This window comes from Diplodia seriata (genome assembly GCF_021436955.1).
Source record: "Diplodia seriata strain FDS-637 chromosome Unknown scaffold_4, whole genome shotgun sequence".
NCBI lineage: Eukaryota > Fungi > Ascomycota > Dothideomycetes > Botryosphaeriales > Botryosphaeriaceae > Diplodia > Diplodia seriata.
This window is the reverse complement of record NW_027117311.1, coordinates 2,741,591-2,767,424: the sequence shown is the minus strand read 5'-3', so window position 1 is coordinate 2,767,424 and position 25,834 is coordinate 2,741,591. Positions and strand designations below refer to the sequence as shown.

Here is a 25,834-nt window from a genome sequence, read left to right as displayed (position 1 = left end):
CCCTCGCGCGGAATGCCTTTGATCATGGACGACGATCAGTACATGGATCTTTTCAATGAGGCTGAGCAGCTTCCCATTGCCGTACAGACGCCGCCCGTCAAGAGGCTTGCTCAGCGTCTCGATGAATTGGGCGAGTCTGGCTGCTGCCAGTAAGCCCACGTAGCTTGCAAGAGATGGGGCCCAAGCTGATCGAATGCAGGAAAATCTCGTGGTCTAAGAGCGGCTGTGTGGCTTCAATCACCCGGGATGGACGCGGTGTTAACTTGCGCGCTTTCCAGCGCAATCCCGTCGACGGGAAATGGATCTTGGGAGACGAGGCTCCGCTTCACATCCCCTCAGTCCATGAAGAGTTTCCGCTCGTCCATGTCTCTTGGGGTCATCTCGGCGTCGATCTCGCCGTTGTGGATGCTGCCGGGAGGATCCTTGTGTACACCGCAGCCCAAGCGGCAGACAGAATGAAGCTCTCGAGAGAGCCTTTCTCGGATCATGAGAGCGAGTCTAACGCTCTTGTTGGCTTGCACTGGCTGCCCGTTGCCCCGCAGCAAGTCAAGGTACGTGATAGGCGCAGAGACGTCCCGGAAATTCCACGTGGGGAGCTCGACCAATCGTCCAACGATGATCGATCTTGAAGCTGGTCTATTGGTCTGGTTTTTTCTCTACTTGCCACACCTTCAGCCTCTGCACTTGCTGACTTTATCAGTACCATATGATCTGGTCCGCCGATCGCAATGAAGACAAATGGCAGTACCGGATGACAAGCCATCCATGGAAAGAGCCTCACAATCCTGTGCATCCGCGCATGTCTCTCGGTGCATTCATCTGTTTCACGCGCGGAGGTACAGTTCGATTACTTTTCCAGCAACCTGATCAACAATGGTACGAGGCAACTGCAGAAGTCGAAGCATCTAACTCCGGGAAAGATGCGTTCACTCATGCCTCATTCACCTCAGACTCAGGTAGGTATTTCCCCTTCCACCTTTAAACCAAGCTAATTTGTTAGAAAACTCGCTGCTCCTCGCCACCCATACCGTCGCGGGATCTATTCTCGTATATCGCGTCAAAATCAATTGGAATGCTCAGCCAGGCAAGAGTGCTTCTCCAGCATTCGACATCTCGCCACTGAAAGCAGAGGATGACTGCTCTCCACTTGGTACCAACTTCGATGCAAGTGATACCGTGCTCGGAGCTAGCCAAAATTTATCTTTCCCTGCAAGGCTTACCCATCTTTCCTTCATACCCACCGGCCCTGACCCAGGCCCATCTCCTTCGCATCCTACTGTCATGGCCATTTTCTGCCACACACCAGCCCCAATCCCTTCGCTGATGGACCAGACCCATTCGCAACAACCTCCATTCAGTATAATCTCGCGATGGGAGCTGCATAGCTCATCTTACTCTCTTCACTCTGGGTTTGAGCAATTGACTGCTAAGAAGAAGGCTCCAGGATCCGCTGGACAGCGGGTAAGTCCCACTCCGACGTCGTTGTGTATTCTTTATCCAACCCTCTCTAGCAAAAAATGATTCTCAAGCGGATACCGGACATTGTACTGGGTAGTGCTACGCTGGGGCTATTCAGTCTCGATTTCCACACGAAATTCGCTCTTTACCAAAGCAACGGCGGCGTGGAGTTCAGAGACCGCTATACAATGGACGTCATCACGGCGGATTCCAATGAGAACAGGATATCTTCCCTACCACAAGCTGGCTTTTCGTTTACAGCAAGCGATCCTGGTGTGTTTCCCCGGAATAATATCGTGGATTATGTAGCTGACAATCATCGAGCACTTCACGCGGTCCTGTCGCCGAGCGCCTGCATGTTGGCGCTACTGCAGCCGGACGGCACTATCACATTGAAGAGAATGGAGCTCAATCATGGCTCGTTGAATGGCGGAGAAAGCGATCGTAAGTACAGATATAATGGCAACAGAGGCGTTAGGGCTCACAAGTCATAGCAAAAATCAACGCGGCTATCACAGCGTTGGTCCTACAACACAGTTCTGCTCAGTTGCAGTACATGCCCGGCGATGATCTCTTCGCAATCATGCCGTCGGACATGGACCATAGTAGGTCTGAACACGATGTGTGATATGCCTATGCTAATTTTTGTCAGACTTGAGACGCTTGTTCTTGAGGGGAACTCATCATTGCATGAATGTTGTGGCCGATTACCCACCCGAAGACACGGCTCAAAAGCCCTTCGAAACTATTTTCCGTAACAACGTACTCCGCGGATCCCTCAGCACACAGAATCTTCTTGGGATGGCGGCCAACGGCTCGCGGGACTTGAGTAGCAAACTTGCTTGGATAACCCTCAATCTTCGATTCACCTCATTTCTCCTCAGCATCCCCACGAACCATGCCCGAGGCGGCGGCCCGGAATCTTTCACGATGGGTAAGTCTTACCCCCGTTTTAGCTCCAAACCGCCACGGCACTAACGCACTGTTGCCTCAAGAAACGGCCAAGTCTGTCAGTGGCTTGCTCAGGTGGACCATGGATCTAATGGTATACATGATTAACGACCTCATCGAACTTTCACATGAATGCAGGAAACACGAGGCCGACAGGGGATTCGTCCAGAAGAAGCGTAGGTTCCTGGTGGCATCCATGGCCCATGCACTTGCTGACTCGGAAACGCGCTTTGTAGTGCAGGAAAGGCGCTCGCCAGGATTGTTTCTCCTGCTGTGCAGCTTCCCTCGATCAATTTTTCGACTTACCCGGCAACCGCTGCAGCTGCTCCTGACCATCAGCCAATGGCATATGAAGAATGCGCCGACAGTGATTCATCGCTCTGTATTCAACGGCTTGATGGCGGCCATGATCGGCTCTCCAGTGCATCCGCCTCACATGGCGGCCCTTGTGCTCGAGGTGGACAATCAAGTGCGCATGTGTTACACCAGGGCGCAGTACACCGATGAGCGGCGCCGGATGGCGGAGCGGGAAATGCTGATCAGCGCGGAGATCCCCGACGTGCTCATGCCTGTCGTCACTCGGTTGCTTACCCATGGCATCGATAAATTGCTTGACACGGTGGATCCGGCCAAGGTAATGTACTGGGACCTACGATGGCTCGGGCTGAGCGAAGACAAGAGGGAGAAGGAATACCTGGAGAAGAACACGGTCGACGTCATGCGGAAGGTGGTGGTCAGCAGGAAGGAGGGCGTGCGGAGGAGATGCGTCAGATGCGGCAGCGAAATGGAGGACATGGAGTGGATGGGCGGGCAGAACAAATGCGCGTGTGGGAGCCCGTGGGCGATGGGGTCCATGACGAAGAAGACGTGATATGACGGCGGCATCGATAGCATAGCGAGGAATGGCAGTTCGTGAGGTGCGACGAGTTCGGGAAATGAGCGGCGGCGTTTGGGGTCGGGCTGGGCTGGGCAGAGCAAGCGCGGCTCTGAGGGCGCCGGTGATTGGGTAGGAGCCAATGTCAGCCCCTCTTGCCTCTCGCGCACTCGTACGCGCAGCACGCGTCAACCATGCGCCTGAGTACAGACAAAGAGCAGAGTCCGAGCCTCCTTCCTCTCGCTCTCGCTCTTGCCTGAGCTGCAGTCGTCGCATCCCCAGGCGGCAGTGCGCGCGATTGAGCCCTAGGCGCCCGCCAGTTTAGCCGCAGTTCTCACGGCGCCGACCAGCCATGACTCCACCGCTAACCATCCGAAACCTGACCTCGACTCCCCTCGACCTGAAACTCGTCGAGCGCTATGAGGCTCCGGGGACCAAGAAGGCCCGGTGCCTGGGCACCCTGAAGGCCACGCTGGTGTCGCCCTCGTCCAAGAAGCTTGCTGAAAACGCCGAGAGCTTTGCTCGTCAAGGTGAGCTCTGGCTGCCATTGATGCCTGGAACTTGTGCTGACCCGTCGCTGTAGATGTTAGCATTCGCCTCGAGCCCTTCCGCAGCCAAGCGACCGATATCAAGCCACTGGAGCGCGAGACTAGCCACACGCTGCGCCTGACCATCGAGGCTGATGGCCAGCGCTATCGCATCGAGCCCGCCCATAGCCATGCATCGCAGACTTTCACGCCTCTAGTGCCTGGCCCGAAGCATCAGTACACGGGCATTTTCTTCCCCAAGGATAGCTTTCTGGCCGTGTACTCGTCGGCGAACCTGCAATGCTGGATGCGCGAACTGAGCGATGTCACCCCATTGTCCGGCCTCTCAATACCAGGTACACACAATACGCCCACATGCCACCGAGCGCTGCCCTCTGTGCGCTGCCAAGCCGTGTCACCCAAAGAGCAGCTCGAGAACGGCGTGCGCTTCTTCGACATCCGCGTGCAGCCAGAGGACCCTGAAGATACATCCAAAGATGGACTTATCCTCGTGCACGGCGCCTTTCCAATCTCGCTGACTGGGACCAAGCATTTGCGTGGTCTCATCCACGACATACGCGACTTTCTCGACCACAATCCGTCCGAGACAATCATAGTCAGCTTGAAGCGCGAGGGCACTGGCCACGCAACCGACCAGCAGCTCAGCATGATCCTTCACGACCATTATGCGAATGAAGACCCCAACTGGTGGTATACAGAGCCGCGCATCCCCAAGCTGGGCGAGGTGCGCGGCAAGCTGGTACTAATGCGTCGCTTTGCCATCGATGACAGACTGAAGACTGAACACAACGGCATGGGCTGGGGACTGGATGCCGAGGACTGGGCCTACAACACACCAGACGATACACACGGCATGGTGCGCGTTCAAGACTTTTGCGAGGTGCTCGAAACGGAGAACATCCAGATCAAGACCAAGTATGCGGAGGAACATCTGGTCCGTGCTGCCGAGTTGGTCTGCCCAATCCCTGGCATCACTACGGACGCGGTTAACCCCGTGCCTCCCGAACCGTTATATTTGAACTTCCTGAGCGCGAGCAACTTTTGGAAGAAGGGGTGCTGGCCGGAGAAAATTGCAGCCAAGCTCAACCCGGCGATGATAGAGTATCTGTGCATGAGGCATCATTGTGACGCAAGCCGTGGAGACGGCAGCACGGGGATTGTGGTGTGCGACTGGGTGGGGGAGGACGGGGATTGGGACCTGGTCAGATGCATTGTCGGAATGAACAGTTCCTTGGAGATGAGGGAGAAGCAGCTGGCCGCTTGAACTTGGAGCCGACTCGGAACCGGCACACACCGCTGTCCCCACACGCGCAATACAGGCACTCGATGCCCTTCTGCGGCTCGATTCGCGTGCTGCTGGCACGACTCGTGTTAATGAATCGAGTGTTCCAGAAGCTAAGACATTCATGGATTTTGCCTCCGGCGTGATCGGCATGCAGATAAATTCCTAATTCGGCAAGTGGCGCAGTCGGCTCACCTCCGCGATGACGGAGCACCCAAGGGTCCACAACCTCCCCGGGCCTTCTCTCCACCTCTGCTTTTCTTTCACCCGAGACTCCCACAACCGAACACAATCATCTCATCATCAGCTGTCACCATGGCCGCTGTCCAGACTCTGCCTGCTGCTCCCAGCGCCATCGAAGGATGCTCCTCGCTCTCGACGTCACTGTCAACGCCACCATCAACGTCACTTTCCCCTTCACCACTTGACCCAACCCACCATGCTCCGACACAACTGCCCATCGAACAACCCGAACCACCATCCGTCGACCCGGGGATAGCAGCAACAATCACGACGTCGCCGCTGCTGCGGCTCCCTTTGGAACTGCGTACTCTCATCTACGGCTACCTGACGCCGGCGCAAACGCTCTCATACCCGCTGGGGCCGAACACAGCCATCAGCGCGCTGTCGCACCGGCCGCCGCCGCGGGCGCTGCTGCTGACGTGCCGGATGCTGGCGTGCGAGGCGCTCGATCATTTCTACCGCGTCGCCCGCTTCCGAGTCATGCTCAACCCGCCGGCGCCGCTGGCGGACCCGCACTTCCAGCGCCTGGCGCACCTTCCGCAGCTGCGTCGCATCCGTAACCTGGGCGTGCTGCTCGACTGGGATTTCCCCAAGGCGCCCTCGTACGCTCGTGAAGCCGGGGCAGGCGGCTTCGAGTTCGGCCTGGAAGCCGAGGTGCCGTTCTTCAGGCAGGTCATGGACAGGGGACGGTGTGCGGACATGCTGAGGCTGGCGAAGAGGCTGGTTGGGGTGTTGGACTCGGCAAAGGAAATGAGGACCGTCTGCGTCAGCTGGACTGACCTGGTGGAGGGATGTTGGGAGGAGAAAAAGGCGGTTCTGGAGGTGTTGGTGGGGGGTATCAGGGCGAAGGGCGTGAAGGTGGTGCGGGGAGATGTGGTTGCGCTGGATGAGAAGGGTGCTGTAAAGCTGTTCGACGGATGGGATGTCGTGGGGGAGGGAAGGAGGTGAAAAGAACTGCAAGGAAAGCAAACAAGGTGTCACGGTGTCTAGGTGTCTAGGTGTTTGGGGTCATGGGCGTAGCCGGCAACGACCCTCGGAATTTACGGTTCTCACACACGTCCTCGCTGCTCTTCCGTCAAAGTACACCCTCCCTCGCAACGTCGTCTGGTGGAAACTCGTTCTTTCCTCTTTTACGTCAGGGATTGACCTTGTGCCTGAGAAATCGGACCTAAACGGAGTTGGTTCCGACTGTGAAAGGAAGGGCCGCACCCATGGATCCTTCCTTCGTCTCCAAAAGACATTTGCAGCTGAGTTTCGCTACATGCGGGAGCGTCGGGCGTGAAGGCCTTGGCCCGGCGTAACGGCGTTCACGTGTGACGAGGCTAAGGCTTGCGATTGGTACGTCAGATGCGCTACACCCATGCTCGTCGCTTAACTAGCGCTTCAACTGACGCCATGGCAGCACGAGGCTGCGATTAGCCTTTACACCAAGGTGCCCCTCTCTTCGGACCGTTGGACGCCCTCGACAACGTCTGCTTTAGCCTCATTCGCGCGCCCTGCATGACGGCTCCTTAACGCAAATATCCCTCTCTTGTCGCCGAGCTATGACCTCGAACTTGAAGCCTCGATGTTGGAGTGATGTCCCGAGTTCCATCCCGCCCGTTTATCAGGAGGATCACTATGGCGATTTCCGCGGCGCCGGCCAAATATTACGTGTTTCCTTAGGACAACGATGGCCTTGAGCCTCACACATCTCCGGTTGCGTAGCAACCCAAGCACGTCTGTTGGAAAATGGCGTGTTCCAAGCCCCACTATGTATCTCCGTCGTCTTGGGAACCTGTTTACCTGTGGAGTCTGCCGGAAAATCCGATCTCTTTGGTGAAGAGAGCGTATCGCACTTCGGAAACTGGTCGGCGGACAAGGCGCAGTCACGCAAAGAGAGAACAGGTGCATCTTTTGTCACTTTATTGCGTTAGAGGTGGTGCATTGACAAGAGGAAAGTTTATTTTGAAGTGGATACGATTGCGCCTTCCGACTTACAGGCAAGTCTGGGGATACGTGTCATTCATCACGGCAGGATGATTCAGGAAACGACCAGTCGATGAGTCTTGGGTCAAATTCGCTCCACGGAAGGCTTTGTGTTCGACTTCATCGGCCTGTACACGACTGGAGACGTGTGAAAAGGGGAATCACGACGAACCGCAGGATGAGCATTGGCATTGGTCGATGTCTTCAGTCTTTCATCCGCTGTATTCGGCATGCATGCGCCATACCACAGAGCAGGGGCGACGTCCGCTCACCGGATATCCAATACCTAAATCTATCAGATGCCGTCGAGCTCACGACTTTGCTCTGGATATGGGGATCCCCAAATACGACATGGAAATGGCTTCGATGCTATGGGCGACTGCGAATGACAAGAAATGGCACGGTCAAATCGGCTCGTCGTTCTCACGGGTGAAGGTGCTGGTTCATGCGTGGCCACCGGATACTTTCGGAGAGCTTGTGATTCCGTCATCCAAGGACAGACTTGTTCGATGGGATATACCTGCCTGACATGTTTTGGGCTCCCAACGCCAAGCCTTGGTGGGACTACTACACGAACGCGGTCACAGATCTTTTCGCGGACATTCCCAACCACAAAAGCAACATCCTTATTGCATTCGAAGGGTCCTTGGGCGTACTGCGGAAGACATTTGATCCAATCTTCTAGACACAGGGTGCCAATCTTCAAATATCAATGCCGGCATTGGTTGCCGCGTCTTCTTGACTTTCTCAGCACCATGGTACATCTTATTTTCCTTACACCATTACTACGCAGTCCTGCCATCTTGCTTGTAGCAGCTTACAGTAGACAGAAGTCTATAGAATCGTAGTGAGAATGCCCCAGCCCATACGAGATAGCAGTGTTCAACTTTCCCTCATCGCACTGTCCAGCACAAAGTCAATGAAGTGTTGTCTTGACACCCCGATGGACCATGAACCACAGTTGCAGAGGGGACATCTGGAGATTGGGTAAATTTCAAGTTGGAACGAGACTGGTTGAAATATGGCGTAGAACATACTGCTCTTCGCCCTTGGCTAACTGGTATGACTTCGCAGGAATCAAGCAATTGGAAGGCCCCTCTTCAAGGCTTATACTGACAGTTCCGCGATCACACCAGGCGCGAACGCAGATCGGATCACTCATTCAGAGCACAGAAAGGTGAACAAACATGGTGATGTGTCTGGCATCCCCTTTCCGCACCCCGTTTCTCGAGCCACCGAGAAGAATGGCCTCACAGATGGATTGCAGAACTTACACTCCATGGCATTTATACCGAGAATCACTGTGGTGAGGTTTGGATGACTACGCCAGCTCCAGATGCTGCGACCTGTTCATAAGATCCTGGAAACTCGAGTATGCCGGCGCTTGTGTGACGATGGACATGCGGCGGGTGACATGATCCTTAAAGGGTCACTAAAAGCTCTGCGCAACCGATCCAATACTCTTCTCGTTGGCATGCCTTCTAGAGCCGAAATCACGCTGGTAGGCGGCTTACACTGGGATCTAGGAGCCTTTTAGGCCGCACGAGAATGCTCAGCCGGTAAATCCGAAGCTCCGACAACACCTTGGTGATGGGATTTCCACCGCTTCATCCGCTATGCGACATCTTGCTCGTTGAATGGAAGACTGTCGGCTACAAGATCGGGCTCGGGTACACCCAAGTCAACGCTTTCCATGTCCTGGATTCGGTTTGGTAGCAAGTTCGGCTAAGCCGAATGGAAAGGCGCGGCTGCACGAGCTCTGCACGCGCCCCCATCGAACGTAGCAAACCACAGAACAACAAAGACACGCCAATTAACGTGAGCGGCATGCGGTTGGGGAGGCAACAGGGGAAAACACCAAAAGAAAAGGGGTCCACCGGCTCGAAGCGAACTAGAGACCGCCACCATCCCCTTCGGCAAAGCCGATCCGATCACCCGCCACCGCCACAGCGCATCGATCCCCGCCGCCACCGCTCAAGGGCGATAGAGAGAGAGGTAGAGAGCAAGAGTAACAAGGAAGAAGAAAGGAAGGGAACGACAGCATGATCCGCAGCATAGCATAGCATAGCGACTGATCGGAGGGGGGCGGTTGATCGCTCACGTCCGCATGCGAAGTTCTGGCCCTCTCGCTGCTATACATGCACCCGCCAATATCAACACTTCCACCTGACCATCTGCAATCGCATCCACCGCCACAACCACGCTGAAGAGCACGGACCGTCTCCACAACGCCAAAAATGTTACCTTCCAATGCGCAAGTCGCCCCCCCTCCAGCCGTGAATCCCACCACCCACGCACATCATGCCGCTCCGCTCAAACGGGGGTAGGTGGATCTCGGCATAGTTTCCCATTCCATCCATTCGCGCCCAAGCCCCCGCCCCTTGTCGTCTGTATGGAGAAGGAGAAGAATCAAAGAAGAAAAGCACAGTCGCCCTTCATTGGTCGAAATTTAGAAAGCCACGTAGAGTGGTGTTGGACACTATGAGCCTATCGCATAATGCCAAGGCCATATTGCCAAGGCTCGCGGACGTGTCGGTCCGCCCATTATCTTTTTTAGGGGGGAGAATCATTTCCGACGGAGGGTGTGCGTGCCGCAATTAAGGTGCAGGGACGCAACGTGGTCTGTGGTTTGATATGAAGGAGATCATATACCTCTTGCCTCTTTCTCTGTGCACACCGCAATGGCGAGATGGTCAGGCTGTTGGAGGGCTTGCTTTCCAGGGTCCGTGGACAGGACGACTTCAGAGTTCCTTCCATCTTGCCTCCTATTCGTCTAAAGTTGGAGTTTCGAAGCTTGTCCGTTAGAGTTCCAGGGGGCATCGCCGCAATGGTCCATTTCGGGACAATAGTGTTTTCTCAATGTAACCGAGACACTGGCAGCTACGGCTGCGGTTGCGGAGAGCCGGTGCGCAAACGTGCATCTCAAATCGCGTCACAACACTCAGCTCAGGATAGATGAACGGAGGTTGTACCGGACAGGAGTTCTCGTGTTCTTATGGTGTCGGGATGTCTCCTGTGTACATATTAAGAGAGTTTGTTGGACTAACCATTGAATATAAATAAAGTCTTTTGTACTTTATATTCAGCAGAACCTGCGTCGGATACCCTGTTTGAGCGCACGAGCTACCAGAAGTGGCGAGATCTATCGCAAGAGTAACCATCGTCATTGACTACGGCCATCGTTAGTGTAAGCTGTGTGAGCTGGACCACTGGAGGTTGAGCGGGCAATTGTAGATGCTACGTCTATACCCTTGAGGAAAAGACGAGGCGAGAAGCTTCCCCACATTGGTGCATGCTCTGACTTTGAAGCCTGAGCATGTCTGATTGCTCTAGGCGACCACTTACTCGGTGGTTCAATTGTGCCTTCATGAATTATCATGGAATTAGTATGCGCAAAATGCGCTCCAGCGGCGCCGGGATTCGTGAGATGATGCCGACCATATCGTAATTCTTTTCCACATTATCCGGCAATCGATATCGATGCGTAGACCTGATCGAAAATGCTAAACACTGGGAGGTTCTGTTCGGGGAGTGTTCGAAGTTCACGTGACGTTCAGTTCGATCTGCTCCGTGGCGGGTAAAGTTTGACGGGCTAACACCCTGCGGAGCTTCGGAAGTCCTCCGGAAGTGGCACGCAACTTGCACTAATGCAAGCTAAGAGAACTCAGAGAGCGTGGGGTCCCGAAAGGATTTGAAGGGTTGGATGCTAGACAAGGAAAACCTTACCTCTAGCCTGCGTTGTGGCGCCGCTTGGGAAAGCTTCTAAAGCAGCCTGAAGAGGAAATGATAGCCACGGTGAAATATCACTCAACGGGCTTTGCATTCTATCCATCGTCGATTATCGTCTCGATGACGATGCAGACAGCGTCGACGCCGTCAGGATCGATCCGACGGGCAGGAGTTCTTGCGTCACTCCCAGCGTTGGTGCTTCTAAATTGAACGTTGTAACCGGGGATCGTCTTCTAACGAAGAGCTGCATTCCCGTCTGGCGCGCATTGAGTCCAGGGGACCTGCGCAATTTCGAGCCAAGCATCAGGACTTCCGCGATATCCTCGGACAATCTTGAAGCGCAGATTACATCCTTCTGGAAACAAAGATAGGCGCCTCATTGCCTGAAAGATGAGCAGCATGGGACATGTAGTGTTGGGGGCCAGCAACGAGACCGGACCACGTGGTGGTGCGAAGACATCGGGGACCCTGGCACTGGCCCTGGCCTAGCCAAAGACCGGAGCTACACCTCTCCAGTTGCCCGGGTGGCGGGAAACCATGGGGTTGCTTTAGGAGCTGCTGAGAAATGAGAGCGCGTGCAGGAACAGCCGGACCCCAAAAACGCCAAAAACTGGGGAAGCAATTTCATGAGGTTTGTTGGCAGAGGCCAATCGGTGCCGTTATCGGGCAGGAAAAGTGAGCAGGTGAGGCTGGCCGGCCGGTAAATTGGACGAGGGTCGATCGGAATTTGGCCGCTCGAGCATCGGCGCAGCGTTCCACTGCTGGCCCAGCTGATGTCATCGGCACGAACAAAGGATGGCAACGCATTTCTGGAGGGCTGCGAGGGCGAAGCGGCGGGGTGGACCCTGGGACAGTGGTGGTGGACAGGGAAATTGGGCGGGTGGGTGCCCGCAACTGCGTGTCATGGTGGAGACGGGCCAGGAATGAGAGGCATGCCAGATCGCAGCCAGCTCTGACCAGGCGTGACCAGCCAGTCGGAAGGCTGCGAGGGCGAGTGGAGGTGACGAGCTTGGTGTCTCGGCAGGCCGCGCGCTTCGGCAGCTGGCGACGAATAGATGAGCAGGCGATGTGACGGCAGCGTCGTGGTGGCACACCGGCGATCGGCGCGGATAGGCAGCGCTCCGGGCGACGCGGGCGCCGGTGATACTTGAGCGTGGTGCGAGATAGCAGGCGTGGTATAGGTGTTTCTTATGCTGGAGAGTTGGGTTTGGGCGTGGTGGTGCTGCTGGCGCGCAGGCGAATCACGACGGGCGACCGCGGTCCACTCGGCACAGATCCGCGGTGCCTGGCAGCCGCGGAGCCTGCGCCCGACCCGTGCCTGCCAAGCAGCGCGGGCTTGTTTCAGGCGCCGCGCTAGCCTGTGCAGGCGCCCCTGAGGCCCGGAAGCGACGATGCAGCTGCAGCGGCGGCCATGGCTACGGCCGGCTTTTTCGTCATCGCGCGCTTCATCCGCCTTCGCGTGCGCGCTGCTCTCGCCCTCGCCGGCGCATGAACTGTACCTGGCCATCAGACGCGAGCCCGTCGTGGAGGAGGATGCGCGCGCGAGCCCGGCGGACACGCTTCCCAATGCGCCGTCGCGCGCCGCGTCGATCTGAAGCGCGCCCCGGCCTGGGAAATTGGGCCCCAGGCACAGAGCCAGAGACTCGCCGCCGCGCTGCCACTGCGTCGCTGCTGCTGCTGCTGCGTAGGGCTCTTGCACGCCCATTCGCGGCGGCGCATGAGCATCTCCAGCCGGTACCTGGTTTCAAAGCGCACCGCCGTAGTGGGGCGTGTTCTCTGCACCCTGGGCGCGCCCGAAAGCGCCGCGCGCTCAGGCCGTCGGCTGCCTCCCGCGCTCTTCTCTGAAGACCACACGTCCCCTGTCTCTTACGAGCGTGCGTGCGTGCGTGCGGCCTGTCCCCAGCTTGCGCACCGCACTGTCACGCCGCCCGGGCGGCGCATCGCACGATAACTGCCTGCCAAACGCGAGCCGCCTGCGCGCTGCCTCCTCGCCGCGCCTCTCTCCCGCTCCCGACGACCGACCCGTCGACGACGCTGTCAAGTCCCAGACTCACACTCTTTCTCCCCACCGCGAGCCGTGTAGCTCCCCCACGCTCTTTGACAGAGTTCGCATCCCGCGCAGGCTTGCCCGTGTTTCGTTCTCTAACACCCCGCCCTCGCCGACCCAGCGCTTCCCTACCTGCACCCCGGCGCCTTTCTGGACCCATTCCGTCCGAACCACTTCCCGACTGTCTCAGCCCCGGCTGGCCTCTTGACACACTCCCGTCGCTGTGCACAACGCTCCTCGTGCTACCCGTCTGTCGTTGCGCCGACCCTCCCCTTATTGCCGCTTCTGGACGGGATCCAAACGGAAACGCTCCCCAGGACAAACGCGCGCCGCGTTTCCGACTGACGGCCGTTTCGCTGGGACTGTGGAGGAACCAGGCTGTGGATCAGGTGTGTACTGTGTGAGGCTGGATCTTCGTCGTTGCTGGGAGGAAAAGGAACCGCGCGCTCCAGTCGCTGCCCATCCTGCCGGAAGGACCGTATCTATCGCACCAGCCTGGACCACCGCAATGGTTGCGCAAGCCGCATACTAGGGATTCTCTCGCGCCTTGGACGTCTCGAGTATCTCACCACGTCGCTCTCTTCTCACACACCAACCACCTCAAGCACCGCTCCCACACTCATTCATTACCTATAACCTAACGCTCGCTCCATTATTACCATGACGCCGCCCAAACCCGATGTGGCGCTCAAAAACCATTGCTCCGTCGTCCACGAGAACACGCTCTACGCCTACTCGCCGGATGCCTTCCAATCCATATCTTTGACCGAGGACGCGGAATGGAAGACGCTGAAGTACAACGTCTCGGCCACCGGCGCACAGTGTGTGTACGGCGGAGGCGCCCTGTTCGTTGTTGGAGGCACCGTTGATGCTAGCGAAAACTACCCAGGCCTCATGAAGTACGACTTCGCCGCCAAGGACTGGGAATGGCTTTCCCCCACCGACACCATCTTGGCCAACAGGGTCAACCACGGCGCCGCCTACCTGGAAGCTTCGTCCCAGATCCTAGTCTACGCCGGTACCACGGTGACCGGAGACACCGGAACATCGTCTGGAACGTACACCATCAACACGGCCGAACCGTACAGCGTCGCCTCTTACCCTTCTGGAGGTGCACCCAACGTCAATTCTCCCATCTTACTTCCCTGGGATGACAGTCATGCACTCATGCTCGGAGGTGGTGCAGCACAGACCCAGGTCTTCAAGTTTAGCGTCGAAAACGGCTGGGAAAACCTCAATGTACAGCTTCCCACGGCCATTGTTGACCAAACCACGACAAAATGCACTTTGGTCGATGGTGATGATGGCAGCAAGGTGCTCGAACAGTACAACCTTGGTGCCTCCCCCAACGAGGTCACGAGGCTTGCTCTGCTGGGGGCCGGCGGAGCCGAGGTTGAAACCGGACAGGCCGTTGGCGCAAAGCGGAAGAGAGATCTGTCTCTGAGCGACTGGCCTTCCTACAACAGCTCCCTCGCTCCCGACACCCCCCGTTCTGGCGCTTCCATAGCCCAGGACTCCAAGGGTCGTGCAATTATCAGCGGCGGCAACGATGATGATCCTATTGCTATCTTTGACGAACGGGAGAATACCTGGATGAACTCGACCGAACTCTTCTACGGCAGCCAGGTACCTACTAAGATTCACTCGAGCTCTTCTTCTTCACATTCCTCGAAGACTTCGTCGGCAACATCGTCGTCTTCACTCGCGGCTGCTTCCTCCACCGTCGCATCCGCCATTGCTTCCGCAACTGCTTCTGGGATTTCCTCTGCAGCAGGGTCCTCCACTTCGGCCGCATCTTCGTCCAACTCCGACGAGGACCACAAGAACCGCATGATGACCGTGCTGGGAGCCACCCTCGGAACCATCTTTGGACTCGCCGCCATTCTTGTCATCATTCTTCTCATTCTCCGCTGCAGGAAGAAGAAGCAGAGGGCTCTTAGCGCAGAGAAGGGTGGAGAGAAGGATCGTCTCAGCTTTGCGGACAGGGGTGTCAGCCAATTTGGCGCATACCCACCAACACCTGCGGCACCACCTTACATGCAGGAAAACAACGCATCCCAAACGTCATTGGCCATCATCTCTGGCAAGTTCGGCAACGGCGCAAAGGGGCCCAAGACGCACACTCGCGGCTTGCCAAGCGATGCCAGCACGGCTGGTCTAGTGTCAAAGAAGACGCCATTTGCCTACACCGAATCGCACGAAATGTCGCCCATTGGAGCAGCGCCCCCGTACAGCGTCCAGAACCCCATGGTAGAACCTCCGCCTGCGGCTGTTGCCGATGAGAAGCCCGACCGGAGCCGGAGCTCGGGATGGAGTCGCTACTTCGCTAACAACGAAGCTACCAACCTGGCCAATGAGCCTTATGATCGGTCGTCTCGACTTAGTGACCTGAGTCAGTCAGTGTACGACACCAACTCGCGCTATCTGAGCCAGCCTCCCAAGTTCGCCAACCCCCATTCAGTGCTGCCGCCTCTGGACGTTAGCTTCGCAAACCACCAATTCGACGGCAACAAAGTTAGTCAAATCATGACTGGAAGCCCAACCATCGGCAACTCCCGCGAGGATCTCTCTAGTCGCGGCATGGGAGTGGGTACGCCCATGCGTGCCGAGCTGGCACGTGCGGGCAGTGTCAGCACAATCTCGAGTTTTGATTCGAAGAGATTGTCTCACACTGACGGACAACAAACCTGGACGCCTATCGAAGGTAGCGCGTGGAACAACAGAGCACCTAGCAGTCTCTACCCCGACAGCCGGCCACAAAGCGAAATGCCTTTTGGTGACGGTACCAGCTCCTACTATCCCAACGATGGCACGAGCTCGTACTATCCTAGGGACGGGACCAACTCATTGTATCCGCCTAGCTTGCATCCCGACACTGCCAAGATGCCTGCACCCGCCGCTGGCCGTGAGAGCACTCTAACGGTCTTCCCGAGGGGAGTGCCATCCACGATCCCCTCGGACGAAGAGAGGCAGAAGGCTATTGGCAACCAAGACATGAGTTGGTTGAAGTTCTAAAAGCACCAACCAAAAACAAAGTTATAAAATCATCCTGATCATCTCGTCCCGCCTCTTGCCGCAGCAGCTGGGCCATACCACACCGGCGCCGAGGCTGAGATTCGGACGCAGCATTCCTACCGGCCACGCCATCACCGACCAACAGTTGGTGTGGACGAGCGCCAGGCATTCATTCTTATTCGCTTCTCTCCCATGTCGCCTAGCGCAGCATCTCAATACCCACCTGCCACTGCTGCTTCTGCAGCAGCAGCAGCACGAGCAGCAGCTATGTGTTTTCTTGTCGATATTTGGCCATTGTCGCCATTTTCCTATTTCCGTCTCGCCTTTCGTACTTTGATAGCTCTCTCAGAGGTGCCATGCGTTTGCCTTGATGGCGCCTCGCAGTCGTTACAGATACCCTCCGCTATTCTTGCGCCTGTTGTCATGTTTGTGATTTTTCACGAGCCAGCTTGCGAAAAACCACGGCACCGACGGATATGTAGCAACTGCACGCCAACCATCTGAAGAGCTACTTCACGTCGGTTGTTGCTTTGTGGGCCATTGTTGTTGTCGTTTGGATTTTGATTTGAAAGCGTTCTGAAGAGGGAGCGAGAGGGGTCTTCTTAAGCAGGAGCGATGGAGGGAGGAGGAGAAGGAAGAGTTTTTTTCTCAATTGTTTATCTTCTTTCTCACGCACAACGGAGGGAGCTGAGAGCGAGAAATGAAGATGGGGGAAAGTGGGAACGGTGACAATGTTTGACATGACTCTCTATCATCACGTTGTCGTCGTCATCACAACCACGCGCACGCCAAGTAGCTAATTGTCTAATTCTCCTGGTCCTTTTCAGCGTTATATCATCCAAAAATCCCACTTCTTCGTTACCACCATCGTCATCGCCATTGGCTCTTTTCTTTTTCACTAGGGGTCTTGGGGAGGAATAGGGAGGAATTGGGAATCACGCGTTCGATTCGGGTTTCCTGATTCTGAACAGCTATGATCAAAGTCCTAGGTTAAGCGTCTTATACGCTACGTAGGCAAGGCGTGTTGGACAAAACATACTATACCTTTTCGTGCAAACTACTGGTATCTGCAGTGAGAAGCTCAGTATAGCGGTGGACCACCTGCTGCTCGGGGTTAGTGTAGAGCCGCAGCCACGGTTTCAAATGACGTGTGCCGTTGCCAGCCCCATGTTGCTGAAACTGGGCATCGACGCGTCTCAGATGGTATTGTTCCGCCTCGTCTCCGCTGCCGCCGTTGTTGGATTTTCCCACCTTTCACCTCCCGACTCCCTGTCTCCACAGTCTTCCGACGAGGCGGGCAGCGGAGTGGGGGGAAAGGGAACAAATAAACGGGTTCTCGAAGGAAGCGAATGCGGCAAGTCATGATGTTCTGCATGTCGAGGCTTGTGATTGGAGGGACAGCAGGGGAGATTCTTTCGCGTCGCTTGCCTGGCGTACGTCGCCGTCGCGTATTGATTGGACCCTTGGGGGGGATGGACCGTCTTCTGCGACCTCTCGCCTAGAGAAGGAGCTTCCACGTAAACACTTTGCATATCTTCGAACGCAGCGGACGGCGAATCTACAGTTTCTCCGTCCGCTCGCTGTGGGGATGTATGGAGCCGGACGGAAGAATTGTGGATGCTGTTGACTCTGTTCTTTTAATTCTCGTGGGTCTCCTCTTCTTCGGGTGTCTGTGTCAGTCTCGTGTATGCGTGTCTATCGTTGACGATTTTCGCGCCCCTCTGCCCCTCCTCGTGTTTTAAGGTTCCCACTTCCCGTTGGTCTGATCTCCGTTCCCGAAGCTCGGTTAGCTGCATAGGGTACGCGCGTAGATACGACCGAGCTCTTGCGCATACGAACGAGGAAGTTCAGCTGCAAGTGCGGAGGCGCGTGGCGCCTTTGCATTGCTTTTCTCTCTCCTGACTGCTGTTTTTCCGCCTGTCGCGTTCTTTCGGCCCTTTTCGCCCTTCTGCCTCGCCGCAGACCTTAGATGCGGAACATGCGATGCGGAAATCGCCGATGTCTCCTAGACTAGTGTATGATAGTGAATAGGTTTCTGTCCAGTCTTTCTTGCTCTCGTAAAAGGGAATAACGAAGTTACATTTGAGCCATTAGCTTCGTTTGAAACAAATGCTATGCTACGCCATGGCTGAGACCGGAGCCTGATGTCGAAGAAAAATGCGTAAGAGCGGTTCCGGATGGCAACCTCGAGGATGGCGGCCTAGGGGCCGAAACGAACCGACTGGCGTTTGAGGCGGTCGATGTGCAGATAGCTGACCTTATCCATCCCTTTTTTGCGTGCGTGTCGTATCATCATGAGTCGTGAACAAAAACGCCACCGACATGTCACCCACCATCTCCCTCATCACAGCACCTTCATCTCCTCCTCCCCGAACCCTATCCCACTTGTCCCTCCTTCCCCACCGCCACCTCCTTCACCCCTATCACCATTCCTCCTGCTTGCCCTCGCATGCCTCCTCCTGCCCCACCACGTCTGCGTAAAGTCTATGACGGCGCGACTGAAGCTGCGATACAGCATCTTACCCTCCATAGTGCCCGAGACGACACTGAAGAGGAAAAGACAGACAATGCTCACGCCGAGCACGATGCCGAACCAGGTCCAGAACTGGGTAACGGTGAACTCCTGGTTGGTGAACTGGCAGGAGAAGTAGGCAGCCATGATGGAGATGGGCATGAACAGGAGTGTCCCCTTGGCGAGCAGAAGCGTCACCCGCGTCAGCCGCTCGACCGAGAGCGACTCCTTGATGGCGATGAGGTTGAAGTTCTGTTTTGCGCATTAGTCTCGTTCTGGCAACATTGCAAAAAGGGAATAGCGACGGTTGAAGTTCAAAAAGTGCAGACTGGAAAGGAGGGTGGAACGAACCATCATGACTAGGCTTTCTTTCGCGCTGAGGCATTCCTCAATCTCGCTGATGGCGTACAGCCTGGTCCGGTACTTCAGCCTCTTGAATCGCGCTCTTGCGGCCGAGCTCAGCGCCACGCCCAGCATGCTCACATCCTCGCCAATCTGATGCACGTTGCTGCTGGCGCAGTAGGAGGCTTCGTCGATCGTGCTGTCGTCGTTCATGGGCGACAGGATGTGCGAGTTCTTGAGGCTGGCCAGCGTACTTTCCTGCTTCTCGAGCACGCGGTCGATAATGACCTCGTAGCTCTGGTACATGCGCTTCAGCACCGACAGCTGGCGGCCGATGCGGTGCAGGCGCTCGACGTGCACCAGCTCGGCCTTCTGCATCATTTCGGCGCGCAGCCGGTCCAGCGCGGCCGCATACTTATGCTCGCGCCGCGCCACCAGGCTGTAGGTCGAGTACCAATCATCGAACAAGTTGTAGAAGAGGAGGCCTGGGGCATCGCTCGGCCGGTGGGCGCGCTCCTCCTCGCTGTCACCGATACGGCGCCGGATGGGTAGCACGGCGATGGCGGCGGAGCGGCTGATGTCAAAGCATTTGGAGAGATTGCGGAAGACGTTGAGCAAGTTGCGTCGGATGGAATATAGCGTTGAAAGCTCCTCGCGGTCGTAGAAACCGTGCTTCTGAGGATAGGGATCCTCGTGGATGTTGATGACGGTCTTGTCTTCGCACAGCACCAGCCAATTCCAAACACGCTTTCCTTCGGGCAGGTCGCCACGCTCCGGATCGATAGGCTTCGGCTCCAGCGGTTTTGATGGGTCTTTGGTTCCATTCGTGCTGTGCAGGGAGTTGTAGCCCAAGCTTACGTACCGGCGTCCTTCGTCAACGGTGGACCAATGCCATACTTCATCGATGAGGCGGTAGTGGCTGATCATTTTGGAAAGGTCCTCATCGAAGGTGCCATCCAATATGTGGGGACGCGAATGGCCCTCGGGGTCGACTCCTGAAGTGAAGCTATTGGCGGCACTGCTTGGCGAATTCCGAGTACGCTGCATTGGATGGCGGAACTTCCGCTCCCATAGGGACGAGCTGTGCTTTGAATCGGGGTGTCTAGAAGCGTTGGGAAAGGGGTCTGATTTCATGATACCATAGAGGCGGGGGGAAAAGTCGTAATGTTTCGCGAGCGTCTGGACGGCACGTGAGTTGAGAGGGGACAAACTGCGAGCTGAAAGGGAAGTCACCTGTATGGCGTCTTTTTGCCTGTACGGCATCCAGATGTTGATCCATCTCCCATAAAGGCCTGAGGGCCTTGGTCTGCTCAAAAGCGCCTTCAAGGCATCGTCGCTAAGATCGAAGGCGCACCAGGCGTGGTCATCGCCGAAGTCGACGAAGAAGTTGCGGCTCGTGGGAAGCAAGACCTGGGCCTGAAGCTGCTGGAAATCCGTTGGATCATCAAGATCTCTGATTTTGAGCAAGAGCTCTTCGTTGTCGAGGCTACGGTAGAAGGCTGGCACATGGCGCTGGGGAGCGGCGCCTGGAGGTTGCAGGTGGTTGCCGTTCTCGGCCATGCTGAGCCGGAAGTAGTCGCAGGCAACGCCAAGGAGGAAGAGTGTGGAGATGCAGCTCGGAATGCACGCGAGTTAGTTTTAACGGGCGTCGCGACAGGCAGTAGCTTGAACCGGCAGCCTTGTGACGGGGGCAGTGCTGCGGGATGGCAGACATGCGCCGGGGTCACGCTTCAGCCGCGGTCACACGCAGCCGCGGTTTCGCGTAATCAGCTTCCATCAAACCAGCCCCCGATAGTCCCACAACCCACTCTCTGTCATCCGCTTGTCCGTGTCTTCGCCTCCCGTCGTCGGCTCCAAAAGCTGCCCAGAAAAGGCGTTGGCGCCCGATGGATCCCAACGCCGTCGCTGTAGCCACGCTACCCAAGCGCTACTTTGACAAGTCCGCCTGGGATGATCTCGTGAGCCGCCAGAAATCGTTCCGGCTCTTCTCTCTCACCTCGGCCCCCGAAGCCTTTGGCTCGACTATCGAACGGGAGCTGCAATTCACCTGGGACACTTGGGAGAGCCGTCTCACAAACCCGCAAGCCACCACGTTCGTCGCCATCCCCGACGATCCAGCCTCTCAGGGTCGTCTCGACATCCGACAGCTCTTGCAGCATGAGTGGCTCGGCAGCTTGTGCTGTTGCGCATGTACCAGGAAGACCAGGCAGAGCTTTCGGCGAATGCCTCTCCGTGGACGGCCCTGAAAGACGGCGTGATGCGTGATGATGTAGTGCTGCATTACCATTTCAACGGCATGTTCGTCGTGCCGGCTGCACGCGGTCAGGGAATAGCCCGAAAGCTCATCGAGCATGCAATCGCCAGCAGCACCCCAAACGATGCTGTGCACGCCAAGTATACTGTCATCGTGTGGGCGAAAAATGAGTCGGCAAAGCGTGCCTTTGAAACATGCGGGTTTAAGGTTGTCGGCGAAGAGATGGTATGAAGGCGGGAGCAACGAACGGCGCCAGCAAGAATCAGCGCTGATGTTAGAGTATGATCCGCACTCGTGAGTGCAAGGTCCGTAAGGCCTGTGGCTTCGGGGACGACCGTGATGTTTTGCAGTGAAAAACAAGTCGAGTGCGTTAGAGCCGTAGAGTAGTGGCAGAAGATAGAATGGCCTTGGAGCACGAGATTCGGGTAGGTATCCCGGAAAATGAACTACCCTGTATTGGGTTAGCTCTCGCTTACTGTGGCCGCCCACACTCGGGCGGGCGACTTCACTGCGCGCCGCGAACTTTTCCGCCTCCAACCACGACACCTGCGCCTAGTCCTCACCAAAAGACCCCCCAGGTTTCTTGGAAGACGGTCATTCATCATGTCTAAGATCACCGTCGCCGGCGTGGTAAGCAGCCTCGTTTTCGCCCTGCGCTTCGCCATTCCCTGAGCCAGCGCGCCTACAACGACCCCCAGTTACTGAGACAATTCGCAGCGCACCAACGTGCAGCAGCTCCTTGAGTACTCCAACGAGACCAAGAAGAGGAACTTCCTCGAGACCGTCGAGCTCCAGATCGGCCTCAAGAACTGTACGTTCCGGACCACAGCATAACACCCAGTCCATGCGCTAATCCGCCACAGATGACCCCCAGCGTGACAAGCGTTTCTCGGGCACCGTCAAGCTCCCCAAGGTCCCCCGCCCTAACATGGCCATCTGGTACGATTTCTTCCCTCGCGATGCCCTTGGAGCGGCGGTTCCGGCTGTGCTGCGGCTGTGCTGGAACAACGTGGAGAGGGTAGACAACCGGCAAAAAAGAACAGCGCTGACTGTGGATTAGCATTCTCGGTGACCAGCACGACATTGACCGTGCTAAGCACGGCGGTGTTGACGCCATGAGCGCCGACGACCTGAAGAAGCTCAACAAGAACAAGAAGCTGATCAAGAAGCTCGCTCGCAAGTACGATGCCTTCATCGCTTCCGACACCTTGATCAAGCAGATTCCTCGTCTCCTGGGTCCCGGTCTCTCCAAGGCCGGCAAGTTCCCTACGCCCGTCTCGCACGCTGAGAACCTGGGTGACAAGATCACCGAGGTCAAGTCCACCATCAAGTTCCAGCTGAAGAAGGTTCTCTGCATGGGTGTCGCTGTCGGCAACGTCGACATGACCGAGGACGAGCTGATTGGCAACATCATGCTTGCCATCAACTACCTCGTCTCCCTGCTGAAGAAGGGCTGGCAGAACGTTGGTAGCCTTACCATCAAGGCTACCATGTCTCCTCCCAAGCGCCTCTACTAGAGTGCCGCGTTGGCCAAGCATGCGGTCCGTTGGGCTTTGCGTAGCGTAGTCATGATCGCTGCGTACTTTATACCAAAAAGACAATGGATATGCATGCGATGAACAGTTGTATTTGCGTGATTATCGGTGCTTCGTGAAACATGCAAGGCTTGGTGAAGAAGCAGACGTATATTGCTGCACGCCCAAGTAGACTGCAGCTCTTCAACGTGTGCAAATTCGACGGTTCATGAAGGCCAGCGCAGCGCCACTGTTGTCGCACGTCGCAAAACCAAGCGATGTTGAGCTATTCTGCGCTCGAACAAATTGCAGAGTTTGCAACGAGAACATGGAGACCAAGAGTAAACACTGCACGCTGATTGCAGCTGGCCTCATAAAGGGCGAGTTGCGGCGCTGAGAGGCTGCGGTTGCTATGCCGATAGGAGCGGGTGCGCAGCGCATCGCAGGAAAACCGCGCGAAAAAACTTCATTTGCGCTCAGCGGTGTGTAGCGGCCATCCCACAACCACGGTCTATTAAGTAGACAAGACGCGATTGGTAGGAAAGACGGACGCGTCGCTCAACGAGGCCGGGAACGGAACGAAAGTCACAGAGAAAGGACTGACACTCAGCAAGTCGCCGTAGCGAAGCCTCGATAGGTAATTTTTTACCTGACTGATGATGTCGAGGAGAAGAGGGTGCCAGGGCCTGCGACGCTTTTGTAGTAGGGAAAATAATTTTGGCGCTAGTCGTGCTTGGTAAGCGCCCGGGCGCCGTTGTTCCGCCGCGCGTCGACGGAGGCTGCCCGTCCATCAAGGTTTCCATCAAGGCTGCCTCGCCGAACACCATCTCAAGAAATCCAGACGGAAAACAGCTGCGTCAAATACGTGCGCAGGACGCTAACATGCCTGCAGCCAACACACAGCTGCGTGTCGCCGAGTTCCCGACGGCGGAGTCCGCGGGCGCCGGGAGATACCTGCGTCTCGCATGCTCTCGCTGTGGCCTTCCTTCTGCTCGTTTGGATGACGGCCGATTTGCTAAGCGATCCCTTGTCATGCCGCCATGACGACCAAATGCCCGCCAGGTCGTCATTTCTGGCCCAAAACGGCCGCATTATCTTTGTACACCGCTCCCGCAATGGTTTAGCGGTCGTCATTCTGCGTTTGATGAGTTACGTGATTTTTAATCCGCCGCCTGATGTACAAATAGTTTCTTTCCCAATACATTCGTTTGCCTATCATCACTCCCCTTCCCAATCTTGGCATTCTCCTTGCCCTGGTGACGGATATGGCTGCCGCGATCGTACAGCCTGGTGCCCCCAGGTAGGTTGCGTCATCACGGACACACTCTCTCGATGTACATAGACTGACATGGGAGCAAGGTCTAACGGATCACCTGTCTTTCCAGCCCCCGAGTCTAATGCTGTCCATGATACAACACCGTCCGCCCTTGAGGGCGAATCCGAAAAAGCTCGTCTGGATCGTCTGGGCAGACAAAGGCCGGACAAGCTTCCTTCCCTTTGGTCAGAGATCGGATTCGTCTACTCGGTTGTCATGTCACAGGCGCTTACGGTTGGTAGCAACCCGAAAGCCCCTACCGCTCAAATACTGATGCGCTCCAGGAATACTTCGTGTCCGGTTTCGACGTGATCCTCCCCACCGTTGTGGAAGAGCTCAACATCCCTTCCACCTCCAAGACCTGGCCTGCCAACGCTTTCTCGCTTGTTGTTGCTTGCTTCCTACTCACATTTGGCCGCTTGGGGGTAAGTTCTCTCCCCACAGGTTTCTGAACGGTGCTGACGGATGCAAGGACATGTATGGTGGTTATCCGGTCTACGTTGGTGGTATCGTCTGGTTCACTATCTGGACGTTCATAGCCGGATGGTCCCAGAACGAGCTCATGATGGATTTCTGCCGTGCCTTGGGTGGCCTAGGTCCTGCTGCATACCTCCCCAGTGGCCTCATGCTTCTCGGAAGCTACTACCGTCCTGGACCGCGGAAGAACATGGTGTTCGCCATTTACGGCGCAATGGCCCCTCTCGGCTTCTACATTGGAATATTTTTCGCCGGCATCGCCGCTCAACTTACGACGTGGCGATGGTACTTCTTCATCGGAACCATCATCTCCTTCAGCACCGGCCTTGTCGCCTACTTCGCCATTCCGTCCGACAGAGAGGAGCGTAAGGGCATGGGTGTGAAAATGGACTGGTGGGGCGCCGTATTGATATCGGTCGGCCTAGTCCTTGTCGTATATGCCATCACCGACAGCTCTAACGCTCCTAACGGCTGGGGTACCCCGTACATTTATGCCCTCCTCATCGTCGGCGTGCTTCTCCTAGCGGTGGCAATCTACGTCGAGGGCTGGGTCGCAGAACAGCCGCTTCTTCCGTTCGACATCTTCCACGTCAAGTACATGAAGCCGCTCTGCATTGCATTGCTCTTCTCGTACGGAAGTTTGGGTGTTTTCCTGCTTTACGCTACCTTCTACATGACCAACATCATGGGAGGCGAACCGCTCCAACTCGTAGCCTGGTTCACGCCCATGGCCCTTGGGGGATGCATCATCTCGACTGTCGGCGGACTGGTTCTCCATCGCATCCCCGGAACTGGCATCATCATCTTAGCTGGCGCTGCGTGGATCATTTCCCCCCTTCTCTTCGCCATTGCACCAATCGGCGCCAATTACTGGGCCTACACGTTCCCCAGCATGATTTGCGCCACCATTGCAATCGATCTCACATTCACCGTCACAAACGTCTTTGTAAGCTCGCCACCTATCAACTCATTCCACTTACTTGATAAGAATCACTTTCCGCAACAGAATGACTAACGACAAATGCTTTGCAACGAACAGTTCACCACCAGCCTTCCCCTCAAACGGCAAGGCCTCGCCGGCGCCCTCATCAACACGCTCGTGCAGCTCAGCATCGCCATCTTCCTCGGCTTCGCTGACGTGACGGCGGCGAACACGGAACACCTGGGCTTGGCGGACAGTTACAAGGCCGTTTTTTGGTTCGAGGTCGGCCTCGCCGGCGTCGCGCAGGTGCTGATGGTTGGCTTCGTCAAGCTCAAGCCAGCGTCAAGCGACCTGACCGTCGACGAAAAGGCGGTGCTCGAGTT

At 56.3% G+C, this 25,834-nt stretch overlaps 9 protein-coding genes across 9 annotated transcripts; 8 read left to right on the top strand and 1 right to left on the bottom strand.

Moving 5' to 3' along the window:
- Positions 1-12: 12 nt before the first annotated feature.
- Positions 13-629, top strand: sin4_2 (Mediator of RNA polymerase II transcription subunit 16; the record flags this gene model as incomplete). The annotated part of the gene is made up of 2 exons (XM_066776168.1): positions 13-149; positions 200-629. 2 exons carry the CDS (start codon positions 13-15, stop codon positions 627-629), a joined length of 567 nt encoding a protein of 188 aa, XP_066634049.1.
- A 1,185-nt stretch (positions 630-1,814) lies between these two features.
- sin4_1 (Mediator of RNA polymerase II transcription subunit 16) lies at positions 1,815-3,280 on the top strand (the record flags this gene model as incomplete). The annotated part of the gene is made up of 5 exons (XM_066776167.1): positions 1,815-1,902; positions 1,953-2,063; positions 2,111-2,392; positions 2,454-2,585; positions 2,778-3,280. 5 exons carry the CDS (start codon positions 1,815-1,817, stop codon positions 3,278-3,280), a joined length of 1,116 nt encoding a protein of 371 aa, XP_066634048.1.
- Positions 3,281-3,635: 355 nt separating this feature from the next.
- SLS55_004710 (uncharacterized protein) lies at positions 3,636-5,095 on the top strand (the record flags this gene model as incomplete). The annotated part of the gene is made up of 2 exons (XM_066776166.1): positions 3,636-3,813; positions 3,867-5,095. The coding sequence occupies 2 exons, from the start codon at positions 3,636-3,638 to the stop codon at positions 5,093-5,095; spliced, it is 1,407 nt and encodes a 468-aa protein (XP_066634047.1).
- Positions 5,096-5,428: 333 nt separating this feature from the next.
- SLS55_004709 (uncharacterized protein) lies at positions 5,429-6,304 on the top strand (the record flags this gene model as incomplete). Its single annotated transcript, XM_066776165.1, has 1 exon — positions 5,429-6,304. The coding sequence occupies one exon, from the start codon at positions 5,429-5,431 to the stop codon at positions 6,302-6,304; it is 876 nt and encodes a 291-aa protein (XP_066634046.1).
- A 7,456-nt stretch (positions 6,305-13,760) lies between these two features.
- Positions 13,761-16,115, top strand: SLS55_004708 (uncharacterized protein; the record flags this gene model as incomplete). Its single annotated transcript, XM_066776164.1, has 1 exon — positions 13,761-16,115. One exon carries the CDS (start codon positions 13,761-13,763, stop codon positions 16,113-16,115), a length of 2,355 nt encoding a protein of 784 aa, XP_066634045.1.
- Positions 16,116-18,538: 2,423 nt separating this feature from the next.
- On the bottom strand, positions 18,539-20,529 carry SLS55_004707 (uncharacterized protein; the record flags this gene model as incomplete). The annotated part of the gene is made up of 3 exons (XM_066776163.1): positions 18,539-18,588; positions 18,639-18,879; positions 18,979-20,529. The coding sequence occupies 3 exons, from the start codon at positions 20,527-20,529 to the stop codon at positions 18,539-18,541; spliced, it is 1,842 nt and encodes a 613-aa protein (XP_066634044.1).
- A 326-nt stretch (positions 20,530-20,855) lies between these two features.
- RPL10A_2 (60S ribosomal protein L10A) lies at positions 20,856-21,454 on the top strand (the record flags this gene model as incomplete). The annotated part of the gene is made up of 2 exons (XM_066776162.1): positions 20,856-21,150; positions 21,243-21,454. The coding sequence occupies 2 exons, from the start codon at positions 20,856-20,858 to the stop codon at positions 21,452-21,454; spliced, it is 507 nt and encodes a 168-aa protein (XP_066634043.1).
- A 372-nt stretch (positions 21,455-21,826) lies between these two features.
- On the top strand, positions 21,827-22,740 carry RPL10A_1 (60S ribosomal protein uL1; the record flags this gene model as incomplete). The annotated part of the gene is made up of 4 exons (XM_066776161.1): positions 21,827-21,853; positions 21,941-22,034; positions 22,087-22,162; positions 22,284-22,740. 4 exons carry the CDS (start codon positions 21,827-21,829, stop codon positions 22,738-22,740), a joined length of 654 nt encoding a protein of 217 aa, XP_066634042.1.
- Positions 22,741-24,085: 1,345 nt separating this feature from the next.
- On the top strand, positions 24,086-25,544 carry SLS55_004704 (uncharacterized protein; the record flags this gene model as incomplete). Its single annotated transcript, XM_066776160.1, has 4 exons — positions 24,086-24,286; positions 24,337-24,477; positions 24,525-25,475; positions 25,536-25,544. 4 exons carry the CDS (start codon positions 24,086-24,088, stop codon positions 25,542-25,544), a joined length of 1,302 nt encoding a protein of 433 aa, XP_066634041.1.
- Between the last annotated feature and the right edge of the window lie 290 nt (positions 25,545-25,834).